At 39.0% G+C, this 15262-nt stretch overlaps 1 protein-coding gene across 4 annotated transcripts in view; it reads right to left on the reverse strand.

Annotated features, from left to right (window-relative positions):
* Thada (THADA armadillo repeat containing) overlaps positions 1 to 15262 on the reverse strand; it is a 351130-nt gene that overhangs the window by 101262 nt on the left and 234606 nt on the right. For all 4 annotated transcript variants that reach the window (XM_070025487.1, XM_070025484.1, XM_070025486.1 and 1 more), the window contains one exon: positions 853 to 968. In XM_070025487.1, the coding sequence (XP_069881588.1) occupies positions 853 to 968 (116 nt within the window). The remainder of the gene's footprint in view (positions 1 to 852; positions 969 to 15262) is intronic.

Below are 15262 nucleotides of genomic sequence, written 5' to 3' on the forward strand. Positions count from 1 at the left end.
TGAAACCTATTTGTAGGCCCATACTTGATTTGCCATATAAAGTGAGGAGCCCAAGAAAAACGCATTAAAAAGCAGAGGCCACCACATTAGACAACCAATATATACTCATAATCACATGCAGAATAATGTGGCATGAGATATGATAAGGTGGCACATGGGCCCCTTCTGGACCTTCTCTGTTCCAAATGACAGCATACACAGTGGGCCCTTGCAAGGATACTGTTCTACCAGTACCCAAGACTCCAACACAGAGTCTGGATAGTGTCAGAGCGAACACTCCCTGTGATGATTCATTACATGGAAAATTCTTCCTTCTCCTTCATCTTTTATATTCTACATTCCAGAATAAACAAGGAAAAGAACACAGGTACCCAACCTTCTTTGCCTTCCTTGTTCAAGTTACCCGTCTACTCACCACAGCCACTTCTAGCCCTCTTTCTATCTATACCTTGTCTTTCAGTGCCTGTTCAAGCTGGATGCCAATCTCTAATCTCCGAGCTGTCATAGCTCCTAAGGATTTGTAGCACACAACTCAGTCAATTACCATCTTTCATTGTTATAAGTCTAACCTAGGGCTGGCACATAGCGGGAATTAATAAAAACCAGCTGATTAGTGGGCAGATAAAAAGCCATATTACATGCCCCCTAGTAACTCAGAACTTTTAGAAAAATTGTCAAGAAAATATTTTTCTTTCTTTACCACAACTCCAAGTTCTAAAAGGATAAATATTCCAAAAGTTTAGAAAACTCATGCCAATGACCTAAAACTCTCCACAACTAAAAACAGCAATTCTTGAATACATTGCTAACATCTGATTGATAACTCCTTGCTCATGTAGGGTTTTAACATACCTCTTGGCCAGCCAGAGTTTGGCTTTGGTACAAGCAGTAATGTCAGTCAGCTCCTGCAGAAAGTCTGCATTTGTTCTGTGTCTGGAGTCTGTGTAGGCTTGTAACAAATGAAAAACCTAGACCAAAAAAGAAAAAAAAACAACATCCTGATGTGAAAATATATTTTTCTTAAGCACTCAGTTCCTCCACTTTTGGTTTCCTCAAAATATTCCCCTCTCAAAGAAAACAGACACTTGTGCAATGCAACTGTGGTCTCTACAAGAGAAGCAGAATGGAGGCTCAGAAGGTTGTGTTGGCATACAAAATCTGTGGCCCCCGTCCATATCTATGTTCTGAGTCCTTCCCACAATTCTGCAAACTGGAGGTAGCCAATCATTTGCTATAGCAGCTTATTAGTTAGAAGCAGCCTATCTCTGTCTGTCTGTCTGTCTATCTATCTATAGTGATTTCAGCAAAAAAAAAAAAATGTAAACACCTTTGGGTTAGCAGCCTCCTATGAAAATAAAAACGATACTTTTAAAGTCAAAGTCTTTAGCCAAGAAAGACAGTCTAAGAGTCTTACACTGCTTTACACATCTGGGTTCATGGGAACAGTGCTGGCTAACGGAGGAGGCACATCCATGATTGCCTTTGCAAACAGCCAGTGGTGATGTTTGTGACTTATAGATGTTTTAGCAAGACTTCCCTTAGAGGTCAAAGTAGAACTGCTCTACTTTCTTACTATTACATAGCCTTATTTACCAGACTTCAAAGGATATGGCAGTCTTGTCTCTCTAGTGCCTATATTTAGAAAAACAATCATGGCTCTAGCAATGGAATCCATATGCTTCTGAGAAGAGCACAAGTGTGAAATACAGAATGAATGAGAATGAGATGAATCCCTTTGACTGGCGCTCATGCCAAGGAAAAAGACATGATACACAATTTCTTTGGGCTTGGCTTTCTCATCTAAATCAGGGGTTAGGGATGGATAGAGGAAAATAAGTACAGATAACACACCAAGAACTTTCAAGTTTATTTTAATAATATTTGGGGTATTCCCCATTGTATTCTTCAATGGAGCTTCAGATGATTCTTTCTGAGCAACCAGATTCAACTTTTTCTTTTGTTTCTTGTCTGCCAGTGAGAGGCTGGACTCACAGCAGTGAAATAACTGCAAGTTAGATATGGAAGGGCATGAAGAGAAAAGTTAAGAGGAGAAGATAAAATATCATCAAAGCCTAAATGGTGAGCTTGCAGGTTTTCCTAGGTCAGAAATCTGCAATCAACCACAAATCCATGACAACTACCTTCTGTTTAAGGAACTGTAATAAATTTCACTTACTTTGCTGTAAGTAGCTACTTCTTCTTCCTAAACAGAACTGACTATACAGAAGAATGTGTATGGTCCCAATGTGGACACTGGAAATGCTTTCTCTAATAGAGGATCTATTATTCAGAAGCAACAGATCAGATGTTACTCTCTTGCCACACCCCCACAGGGACCAAACCACCTGGCATGCAGCCTAGAGAACTGGGTCTGGCTGGGCTTCTGTTCTTATGTGGCGACTGCCAGAGGGAAAAATACCTCCCTCAGCCTTAGTCCTCACTGTCCTGAAAAAGTTGGCAAAGTCACTGTGCCTTGGATTTCTTTTCTCCACAGCTGCACAAAACCAACCATCAGGGCTTTTCATGGTGTCACAGGATCATAATTAATCAGCAGAAACCAGCAAAATACAAGATTTTGGAATTTACTTGTAAAGCTGTGAGATTTTCAAATGCTTCTCATTTAGAAGCAATCACTTCAAAAATAACTCCTTGATGGATGTTTAAACTTAGTCCTATATTTGCTCACCTTGCTTGGCAAAAACAAGACTGTTTTTGAAACGCTTGGTAGCTCTGGTTTATGAAAATCAGCCTACAAGCCCATCAATTCTGTTACCCTGGGCACAAACCAGACAACAATTGTAATCCTAGTTATTTACCAGGGACAGAGAGTGATCTGTTTACATGGGACAAATGGAGAGAGAGGTTCACATAGAAGAACCTGGTGGAAATAAACAAGCAGAGAAAACACAGAGCAATAGAAATGAGGCACCAGTCAGAGAAGTCAAGGAAAAAGTAAAACAGGGAAGGAGAAGGAAGAGATAACACAGAGAAAGGAGAGAGGAAAAATAGGTTTGTAAGTAAATTTACAAAATAGGTTAAGTGTTTTTGCAATGTTTTTCTTTAGGAATACTAATTAAAGCATTGGAAAACACAACTACTCTCACATGATTCTGAAGACTGCTGGACTTATGAAAATGAGGCCATGCTTTGATGTAAGGTTCAGAACTATGGCTAGGCCCCTGAATCCATGGCCAGGCCCAGGCTTTCCAGGCAGCTCCCAGGAAGGCTCATGTGTCCCACAGCTCTTGAGGCTGGCAGAAGCAAGGTGACTACTTTCTCTAAAGTTCTGATCTAGAAGAACTTCTGGACTAAGAGCTCAGTTGGGCCTAGGCCTGCTCTAATTTGTAAACAGTCTGAACCAAGCAACAGAGAATCCAAAGCTGTCAGACCTGAGGAGGGGAATTAACTGACATGAAAACTCTGAGAAGTTTGGTGTCATTTTGGGTGTCTTGAATGTGTAACAGGATTCAAACGTTCAGTCAACAAATATTTATTAAGCAACTATTCGTACCAGGCACTGTCCTAGGGGCTGCATCAGAAACAAATAGCCTCTCCTGTCCTCCAGCTTAAACTCTAGACATGGACAAATGGAAAATCAACATTTCCCTGGCACTACCTGGATGGGATGTATTACCTGTTACTGCTACATTGCCATCACTTTCCTGACCATGCCTGACCTCACCTTTATAAGTCTGGGGCCCAGTAGGAACTCAATAAGCATTTGCCATATGAAACCATTAGTATATCATGCCTCTACCTATATCAACTCTTTCAGGACACCTCCCATCGGTTCAGTTATCAACATAGAGTGAAGACACAGAGGTGAAACCCCTCATCTGCTGTGGAAGGTGGTAAAGCCAGGTTCATAGTAAGAACCGAGCCACATGGGAGAGAGTGGGAAGACACAGACTTTACAGTTCTGGGGGAAAAGGATATAAACAAATGAGTAGCTAGCCTTTGAGCGCCTTCCGTTTCCTCTATTTCCTTATGGTAAACAGAGCATATAGTAATCCATCTGATTTATGAGGGTTATGTTCCAAGACCTCCAGTGGGTGCTGAAATGTCAAACCTATATATAGTAAACCAAACCCCATATACAGTATGTTTTCCCTATATATTCATATCGACGATAAAATACATCTTATAAACTTGTGATACTGAAAGTTTAACAATAGTAACTAATAAAATAGACTATAATGTTATACTGTGATAGAAGTTATCTAAAATTTATAAACTTTATGGAATTTTCCACTTATCTGTTTGCTTGTTTGTTGTTTGGGGTTTGAACTTAGAGCTTTGTGCTTGACAGGCAGATTTTCTACCACTGAGCCACAGCTCCAGTTTAATATTTTAGGACTGAGGCTGATTATAGATAAGTGAAATTGTGAAAAAAGAAACCATGGAAGCAGAGTGGGGAAAATCACTGAAGTAATGTTTACTTTTGTAAGTGAAGAGAGATTGCAAAGAATACATATACACACTAGGAACTAGATAAAAATGTGAGTGTGTTGTCTGTTCCCTCCCTCCTAGCCCATTCCAAATATAGGCAGAGAAGGTTCTACAGAAAGATTGGTATTAATAGTTGGCCTTGAAAAGAATCTTGTTGGAATGAAGGGAACAGAAAGCATATAAGGAAAACTTTAAAGGGCATTAAAATATAGTAATCCTGGATCATGGTTCAAAGCCATTCCAGGCAAGAGAAGTCCACAATGTGACTCTTACCTCTAGTCACCAAAAAGCCAGAAGTGGTAGCTTTGGCTCGTGAAGTAGAGAACTAGCCTTGAGAAAAAAGGATTAGGGACAGGGCCCAGGTAAAGCTCCAGGACTGGCATTTAAAAAACAAAAAACAAAAAATGGACCTTAAACTAAGGTGGAGTTTAGTTAATAATGATGTATTGATACTGATTTCTTAGTTACAATAAATGTATCATACGAATGAGACATTAATAAAGACAAAATTGGTAAAAAGGCAAAGGAACTCTCTCTATTATCAACTCAATTTTTCTGTATAATAAAAAATATTCTTTAAAAATAGTCTATAACAACAACAACAAAAAATGCTGGGTGCCAGTGGCTCACGCCTGTAATCCTAGCTACTCAGGAGGCTGAGATCTGAGGATCATGGTTCAAAGCCAGCCTGCAGGAAAGCCCAGGAGACTCTTATTTCCAATAACCACGAGAAAACCAGAAGTGGTGCTGTGGCTCAAGTGGCAGAGAGCTAGCTTTGAGCTGAAGAGGTGAGGGACAGTACTCAGGCCCAGTTCAAGTACCATGCTTGAAACAAAAATGTTAGTAGTGTTCAGGGGATAGCAAATAGTCCTCTATGACAAGAAGCACTGCCAGGGTATGCTCAGGGTGGTGGAGTCAGTCTGAGAATAATTTTAAAGGATCAATAAGTCTATGAGTTAAGAGGGGCTGCTGAGGCTTTATTTGGCCCATGTAGTACTCTTTTTTTCTTTCCTTTTTTTTTTTTTTTCCTTCAAATTTCTGTCAGTTTTGGGGCTTGAATTCACAGCTGGGATGCTGTCTCTGAGCTTTTTCACTCAAGGCTAGCACTCTACCACTTTGAGCCACAGAACCATTTCTGGATATGAATATCAAGGACTTTCCTGCCCAGTCTGGCTTTGAACCATAATCCTCAGATCTCAGCCTGCTGAGTAGCTAGGATTACAAGTGTGAGCCACCGGTGTCTGTCTCTTCTTTCTTTTTGTTGGTGTGGCTTGAAATCATGGCCTCTTATTCTCACATGGCTATTTTGCTCATGACTGGCGCTCTACCACTTAAGCCACACCTCCACTTCTGGCACCTTAAGGACTAGTTGGAATTAAGAGTTTCATAATTTTGTGTGCCTGGGCTGGCTGTGAACTCTTGAGTAGCCAGGATTATAGGCATGAGCCACTTGCATGTGGCTTCCATGTAGTTCTTTTATTAGCACCAACATCTGTGAATTAAGCACATCAAAATCACCCCATCCCAACTTCTTTGGAAAAGTCAGAAGATCCAGCTGTCGTAGGTCCACCTATCTGCTGAGCAGTAGTCCCCTGGACACAGCTTAGCAGCAGGAGCTAGCTCTGAGATAAGAGATGCCCTCTCCAGCCCACCTCAACCCCACTGCTGCCTAAGGCCAAATACCAATGCCACTTGCCACTGCTCTTCTTTTAACTTTCGCAAGTTCAAGAGGAAAATGAAATATTTACAAAGCCCAAATCTTTTATCAGAAGTTTGAAAGAAGAGGGTGGACAAAAAGAACCATAGGTTTATACCATCCATCTGGGTTTGCTTATCTGGCTGGCCAAGACAGGATCTAACTATGTGACTCCCCTTTCCCACTCTATCTAAACTTTAGCAGGAGTGGAATGAAGAAGGAAGGGTCCTTTTGAGAAGCTCCCTGGGGGGGGGGGGGGTACAAGGACAGGGTGTGGAACTGCTGTCGACTTAAGAGAGCTGAGCAACAGTAAGCAGAGTCAATTCAGGCAGATGGTGACTAAGTAACATCTTTCAAGAGCAGGATTATATAAGAGAATCCAAAGTAGCTCTGAGAATGAGGGAGGCTATTTAATGAGCTTGTGATTAACATCTCATTTAATGAGATACAGGTTGGGAACATCTAGGTGATGTTTATTCTGGCTAGGGTAATTTGTGGGGGAAAACAGGAATTCTTGAGATTAAAGGGCACTCAATAATCACACTGGAATAGCCAGTTAATGGTGGACTCAAATGTTACCAGCAAAGGAAAACAGAAGAAAGCTTTGTTGTCTTAAGATAGTTATATACTAGTCAGAAACAGACCGAAAACACACAGGAGTCAACCAAAGACACCTAATAGCATCCCCAGTGACTCTGACAGTCATGGGGCGGGCAGCTCTGTCCTGGGGAGGTTCCGGTCACTGCTGAAGAGCAGAGACTGCCCTGTAGGAAAGACCAGGGAGTAGGCTGGATTTCTTGCCCTTAAGGCACAAGCCTTAATGAAACTCCACTTGGAAAACCTGGAAGTAGTTATCCTTTGACCCTCTACTCTAAACACAGAGAGATTTGGGGGGGGTGTTATTTAATGGGGTTCAGGCATCTGTGCAAAGGATGGGGTCCATCTGAGCAGCTCAGAATCTTAAAAGTAACTCTATAGAGCAAATGTAATGCTCTTTGAATAAATGCCACAGGATCTAAAAAGACTTTCCTGAAAAAACTTGCAGTACACCAGTAAAATGTCTGGTTTACCCTGCTGGACTAAAATAGGGACTTGTGTTAGACAAGATCAAGATGATATATGGCTGTTTGGGAATGCAACGCTGAGATGGGTTTTCCTCTTCACCAAGCATGGCTTCCAGGCAAGTTTCCCTGAATAAAACCAACAGCAGCTGAGCTCCAGAAGTCAGCAAGATCCAGCAATAACAGGACAGGGTTGAGCAGCCCTGAAAAGGGCCAACTCCAGTAAGAACAGGGATGCTCACTTCAGAGACAAATATTATAACCATGAACAATCCCAAACTCGGAAGAGCAACAGATTCTATTCAGGCTTGTGACTGGATTTTCTTAAAAACAAATTTGATCATTTTCCTTTTGCAACATGAAGACCATGAGGTGAACATTTCTGACTCTATCACATCCAGCCAAGTATAAAATTTCTGTGTCTGCCATTCTGCCTTGTCTTCACCCTACATTGCTCCAACCTCCCAGCTAGGTCAGTGCCGCATTTTTCCAAGCTCAGTGTTTACAAAGGATTTTATTTCGGCTGGTAAAACATCTGTATTTTTTCAAGGACTTAAATAAATGATCTGTGCCGGGAATGTACAGTATAGTGTGATGTCAGGCTCCTTTTTTTTCTCGATTCACTGAGCAGAACAGGCAAACATTGTTTCAGCCTGTAGCTGGGAATGTGAATATTTATCCTGTCGACTTAATTCATACAAACAGAACGAAAGGCAGGCAGGCAGGCAGGCAGGCAGGCAGAAGTATTTTATAGCTTTGCTGAAAAGCTGGGGGGGGGGGGGAGGAAGGGGAATGGCTGAAGGAGGAATCTAAAGTTTCTAATTCACAGAAACATGCCTCATCACATAACTGTTGGGAAGCAAATACAGCATAAAATAATTTAACAGGTGTGTGTGTGTGTGTGTGTGTGTGTGTGTGTGTGTGTGTGTGTGTGTGAATACAGCACAAAATAATTTAACAGGGGTGTGTGTGTGTGTGTGTGTGTGTGAATACAGCACAAAATAATTTAACAGGGGTGTGTGTGTGTGTGTGTGTGTGTGTGTGTGTGTGTGTGTGTGTGTGTGTGTGTGTGTGTGTGTGTGTGTGTGTGTGTGTGTGTGTGTGTGTGTGTGTGTGTGTGTGTGTGTGTGTGTGTGTGTGTGTGTGTGTGTCAGGAAAGAAAACCAAGAGAGAAAAGGTCTTTATATCATTTCTAGTCACAATTAGGATTGGGATCTGGTGGGGTGTTTTTTTTGTTTTTTTGTTTTTTTGGCATACTGGTTGGAACCCCAAGCAGACCACAGCTCTTGGAAGCACCCCTCCTCCTGCTGACTGTCAAAGGCAGTGCACTGAGTTAGCTTTTGGGCACATAATACCTGTGCCATCTGTACAGCCCTACTATAACTGTCTCTGGAGGTCAGTGTGAGCTTGAGGTCAGACTTTAAGACACCTGAGCTTTCCAGCCTGGTCATTCTTCAAGGGCTTAGTTGGGCATGGACCACCCAGCATGGACACTATGCTAGAGGAAAGAACAGAAAACATTTCTAGTGGCTGTTCCCCCAAATCTCCTTTTATCAGGTGAAAATGTATCCTCAGCAAGATCTCCAAAGGTAGTTCTACTGTGTTGTGTGTGACTATGGCCAGGAAGTGTTACTAATTACAGGTATAATTACTTTCTACTTGACTCTGGTTTGGAACTAGGCCATGAATATCTTTAAGGATTAAATCTGTATAAAAAACACTAAGTCTGTGGATGCTTGGAATTCACTTTGTGTCTTGGAATTAACTTGGAATTCATCCCTCCTTTCTAGAACACTCTTACTGTTCAGGAACCAAAAGTCCTTGCACCTAGATAATAAAAGGAACTCAAGTGTCAGGTCTCTCTCTTCAATGTATATTTGGCACATGACCATTAAAAGTTTTCCTAAAGCCAAGTTCTGACGATATTAGCCCCAAGTTCAAAATCTATCAGGGATTTCAACCTCTTCAAGAACCTGATAAGTGTGGGAAGTTCAACTTTAACCTATTAAGAGTTTTACTCCCTACGTCCTCCAATTCACAAGCCAATTCTGTGGCCACAGGGTGATGTTCCATTCCTAACAATTTAACAAATGCTTTTCTGTCCTAGGCATTCCTCTCATTTCTCCCTCTACTCTAACTCAGCCTAGGAGAAGTACATTATATTGCACATTATAATACATTATATTGTAAGACTAACACAAACACTATTTTCCCCTTCCTTTGCTTGAATCTACTGTTGCTCATCTCACTCTAAGACCTTTCCTGTCCAGTGTCACAATAGTTCATTTACCTGGCTACTTTTAAACTGTTTCTTTTAGGGTGGTGGTGGAGATCAAACTCAGAGTTTTGCATGCTAGGTAAGTGCTTTACCACAAAATCATACCCACAGTCTTTAATTCTTTTTTTTTAAGCTCTGTCATCATGGTCATCAATCTATGATCTCCTTTCCTAGAGTAGCTATCTTTGAAATTAAAGACTATGTCTTGTTATTCTCTGCAGCTCCTTAGGGTCCCAAGGACATGAAGTTTTGTCTGGAGGAGGAGAGGATTCAATAAATGGTAGGAATGAGTTCTACCACACTCCCTTACCAGAATTAATAGGAGCTAGGCTGCTAAAAGCCAACTTTCTAAACACTTTCCCCCTAAAGGGGTCAAGGACAAATAGGCAGTTAACAAGAAGGTGAGTATTCATTTGTCTTGGATTATCCCAGGCTTGATGCTCTGAGATACACAATACAATAAATGGTTCACAGACAATATCAATGACTCCTTTCCTCCCTCCAAGTAAGAGTAAGGTTTAAAGAGTGATATCAAAAGTAGTACATCCTAGGGCCAAAAGTAGTGGATGGATTATAGCACTCCAGGAAACAAAGCTAGGAGGAAGTTGATTGAAAGCTAGTGCCTCCTCCATCCCCAGAAAAGAACATGTGACCCTACCTAAAAAACAAAAACAGCTGGGAGATAGCTTAAACAATAGAGTGACTGTCTATCAAGCATGAGGTCCTGAATTCAAATTCCCAGACCATCAAAACAAAACAACAAACTAAATTATGAAATGGTAACCCCTAGGCATGACACCTTAGCAGTAACAAAAGAATTATATTACCAAGAAAACAACAAAAACAGTCAATCTTATTTTTTTACTCCCTCCAACAATAACAAAAATCTGAAAGGTAGCTGAGAATGGTGAAACGTATTTGTAATCTTAGCATTTTGGAACCTAAGACACAAATTTCTCCATGCCAAAACAAAAGTAGTCAATCTTAATACAATATACAAAGGAAAGCTTACATGTAAAGAATTTTAACTAAAGAGCTTCTAGCTCCCAATTCTGAGAAGCTATGTATAAAAAAAAGTCATATGGTGCCTGGGAAAGTGGCTCAAGTAGTAGAGCTCTTGCTCAGGAAACTCAAGGCCAACAGTTTTAACCTCAGTAATGTAAATTAAAAAAAAATACATAAGTACTTTATTTATTCTTTTCGTATTCCTGAAGAGAACTTTTACCTTTTCTATATGACCTTTAATTATTGGACTTTCCTTAAAGAAAGTAGAAAGATCAGTAAGGAACTCTTTGAGGTAGTAGCAAAACTTATTAATGAAAAATAACACAGATAATTTGGTCAGTCAAGATGGAGTGAATTTTAAAGCAATGCAGAAGTCAGGAAGTTGGTAGTGGCATAAATGAAACAAAATTATTTAGGAATTTATCACTGAAAGCTGGGTGATGTGTGTAAGAGATTCATTCCATTCTTGTGCATATTTAAATTTTTCTAATACAAAGTTTAAAATATTTAGAGAGGGAAAAGGGAAAGAAAATAGTAAAATGCAAAGGATACAAAGATTAAATGAATAAAGGGAGAGGTTATGATTTAGTTCATAAAATAAGATAGGTACAATTGAAGTTCAAGGTAAAAAACAAGTGCTGGAAGAAAGATCGCATTTGTATTGTAAGGGACATCTATCAACTAAAAGGGAATAGAAGGTCCAGAAATAAAGTTGCTGGAAATTTTGCATATGAAAATTGAATACAGGATAAAAATGACATTTAGAAAAAATAATAAAAGTAAATAAAATAAATAAATAAAATAGCAAACAAAAGACTGATTTACTCAATGAACAGTATCAAAGAAACTAGTCATACAGGAAATAATATGGTTGAATCCAGATCTAACATCTTCCCCTGAGATAAATTCCAGGTAAAAAACAGAATTTAATATAAAAAAGAAACTATAAAAAGGCTAGAAGAAAATGGGAAACTGTTTTATAATACTTAGGTAAAAATGAGTTTTTTAAAAAAAATAAAGAATGAAGAAGAAAAAAATGACATGTAAATATATCAATATAAAAACTGAAAACTTTAGCAAAAACTACTATTAAAAAATAAAAGCAAAATCAGGGTAAATGTTTTTTAATTCCTCTCTCAATAACAAAAATGAAAGTGGCTGAATTACACATGGCAGGGATTCCCAAACTTTCTCAATTCATGGCATTTTAGTACCTCAATAATGTTTCTATAGTGCCCCAAGGATAAAGGAAATACCTCCAATTCATTAATACCTCTAATTCATATACATTCATGCCCAAACAACTCAGTGGTTGTTGAAAAGGAAACAACACATGTCAGTTGAAAGTACTTGTATATATTACTTCATTCTTGAATAACCACCATTCTTACTAATGGAATGTATGAAATATGTGAATGTTTTACAACTTCCCAAGCCTTAGAATCTCTGTATTCAGCACTCTTGTGTCTGTTTGACATTTTTTCATGGCACTTGATTTTAAACACAGCAATTGCTTTGCTCAGTTTTACACAGATTTAATATCATCAAAAGGAATGTAGCAGGGGCTAATGTTGACAACTGTTAGTTACTTTAGTTACTTTGGACTAGTAGTTCACATAATGTCTGACAGGTGGCAAGTGTCACTGTGTTTCTCCCAAATTCAAAAGTCCTATGCCTTGGCAAATACTTTGGGAACTGCAAATATTTAGCAAAGAATATAAACAAACAACTCATAAATGAAATACAGATAGTACATAAACATGAGAAAATGTTTAATTCCATTATTATTTAAAGAAGTACACTAAAACAATGTGGTTTGAAACCCAAGAATTTGGCACAGAATATTTTGAAAGGTAAGACTCAGTTAATAACTTGTTAAGAAAAATAAACATTCTGCTCTATCACTGGTGGGAACTGTCACAACCTTTCTAGAGGAGAACCAGCAGAACCATGAGTTGCACATACAGTGTATTATTCTACACAATGGTGCCCCAATGGAGACTGGCAAAGCAACTCCATGGCTAGTCTGGTAATTACTATCTAAATGGAAACTAGGATTGAGGCATTGGTGTAAGTAGTAGAACTCACGTCTAGTTTGCATGAAGCCCTGAGTTCAGTGTTCAATGTTGCAATGATCTACCCCATTTCCCCCACAATAAAAAAAAAAAGAAAATGGATAAGTTTTTAACTTTAATCTTGCAATGCTACTTCTAGAAGTTTATTTTGCAGACATACTTCCAGGTTTAGGCAAGGATATAGATGCTCAAAGATGGCTTTTATCAGCACTAGCCAGAATGAAAAAGTTTAGAAATGGCCAACACAGAACCAGCTGAAAAAGTATGGAATATTCCTATAAGCACTCATCCTGCCATATTAGGCAAATTGTAGTGTCTAAAAGAAACCAGGCACCAGTGGCACACACTTGTAATTCTAGCTACTCAAAAGATCTGAGGATTGTGGTTCAAAGCCAGCCAGGGCTTTTCTGAACTCTTATTTCCAATTAACCAGAAAAAAGTCTGAAGCAGAGGTCTGTGGTTCAAATGGTAGAGTGCCAGTCTTGGACAAAAAAGCCAAGTGAGAATATGAGGACCTGAGTCCAAGTCCTAGTATTGGTATTTAAAAACTGCTAAAGATTTATATATTTATATATTAAATATTTATATTTTTAATTGGAAAATCGCTAATTCATACTGTTGAGTAGAAAAGGAAGCTGAAAAGATATTACTATCCCATTTTTATTGGTGCTAAGTTCTTAACAGTGTGTGTGTGTGGAGCTTTACAGTCCATGATACATATTTCTGTAACTTAGCTTTGCAGTAAAAATGTACTTTTTTTCTTCTAGATATAGTTAAAGACTTATTTTATTTGCAAAAATAGTAGTCAATGTACCTTTGACTCAGCTTCCCCAATAGTGACAATTTACATAACTATAGAACTGTACCAAAACTAGAAATTGCCAGGTGAGTGGCTCATATCTGTAATCCTAGCTACTTAGGAGGCTGAGATCTAAGGATTGCTGTTCAAAGCCAGCCCAGAAGGGAAGTCCATGAAACTCTTATCTCCAATTAACTACCAAAAACAAAAAACAAAAAAAAAAAACAACCCAGAAGTGAAACTGTGGCTCATGTAGCAGAGCACTAGCCTTGAGCATAAAGGCTCAAGAAAAACACACAGGTCATGAGTTCATAGAAACATCACTGTTAGGTAGAATATGAATATATATATATATATATATATATATATATATATATATATATGCTTTTTACATAATATCGTGTGTGGGTAGAGGATTCTGTTGCATATATGGATATAATAATCGCTGCCATATCAAGTTATACCATGGTCTTATCATTACAAAGGAAGAGAACATTAATTTTGAAGTCAGAAACAAAGCCAAAACATTTTCCATTTTGTGTATTCTCTAATTTCACACTAAAAAAAATGAAAGGTCACATACTAATTATTAAAACAGGTGGCTTTGTTGTATTTTTACCTAAAGATAGAAATCAAGGAAAGTATCAGTATGGGGAAGATCTTATGACATTCTCAAAGCTCCTCTATGGTTTCCTTGCTTTTCTTTCTTTTTTTTTGAAACAACTTAACTCAGGCTTTCCTGGAGCTCATGATCCTCTGCCTCAGCTTCCCGAGTAACGTGCTTACAGGTGCATGTTTCCATGCCCAACTTCTGGTCTCTGATTTTCCAGTTCAATGCCTAATGAAGCTGGAACAGTAGGTCAGAGAAGCCCACTGAGAGGAGAGACAGTACTAGCATTCTCAGAGAGCTGCAATGGTATTTCCAATGTTGTCTCTTCAGCAATCAAGGCCAAAGGAAATTGGCTATTACATTCATTTATACTTCCCAATTTGCCTTGTGAAAAACAGTCTGAAACTCAGAAAAGTTTGGGGTTCAGCAACTTGTCTTCAGGCTGGTAATGTATGTTATCTGAGCTACTTAGTAAAAGGGTAATGGCCTTAAGAACTTTTCTACAGCCTAGCAAACCCAATCCTGGGTCATAGACAGCCTCAGGAGGCTGCTGGCTGCCCATGTACTATGGTAACAGAGACTCCTCTTTTTGAAAAATGAAGATGGAGTTTTGTTTTTATTCTTTTAGTTGCAGCTTATTTTAAAGGTCATCAAAGTAAACAAAAGGAAAAGACTGAATCTTTAAAAGTCAAAAAGTGACAACTGTTTATAAAGTGACTGTTTATATTTTCACATGGAGGAAGGAAGCCCCTAGGACTGGGGGTTTGGGTGGTTCCCCTTCTCCTTTAGTTGTTTGTTCATTTGCCACTCACCACCTCCAGCAGCGAGGACTGGGAACATCTGGTGCATTCATTTTATGCAGAATTATGAAGGTCTACTGGACAACTGGGTCTTGTGAAATAAACCAAGCAGTGTTTCAAGAGAAGGTTTGTGTTGTCTCTGACAACTCCACAGTGCTAGGTATAGTATCCATTCATAGAGAAAGGTGGCAAAAGGTCTTTCCAGATCCTAAACCCAGCTTCCTAACAGGGCACTGTTCGAAGAACAGTGAATTTTCTGAAGCAAAGGACCAGTGAGCCTCTTCTGATCCCTGAGATGATCAAAAATCCCTGAGTCAGGAATTTTCTTGGCTGAATTGACAATGAACTCAGGATGATCGTGTGTGAGCTTTGAACTGGATCTGATTTCTGTTACTAGGCATATTCTATGATAATAAGATCTAGATGGTATTAAAATAGCCACCTAAGATACCTACATGAATGCTGCACAAATTAATCAAAGTGCCATTC

Source organism: Dipodomys merriami, unplaced genomic scaffold (genome assembly GCF_024711535.1).
Source record: "Dipodomys merriami isolate MVZ:Mamm:240054 unplaced genomic scaffold, mDipMer1.0.p SCAF_17, whole genome shotgun sequence".
NCBI classification, from domain to species: Eukaryota; Metazoa; Chordata; class Mammalia; order Rodentia; family Heteromyidae; genus Dipodomys; species Dipodomys merriami.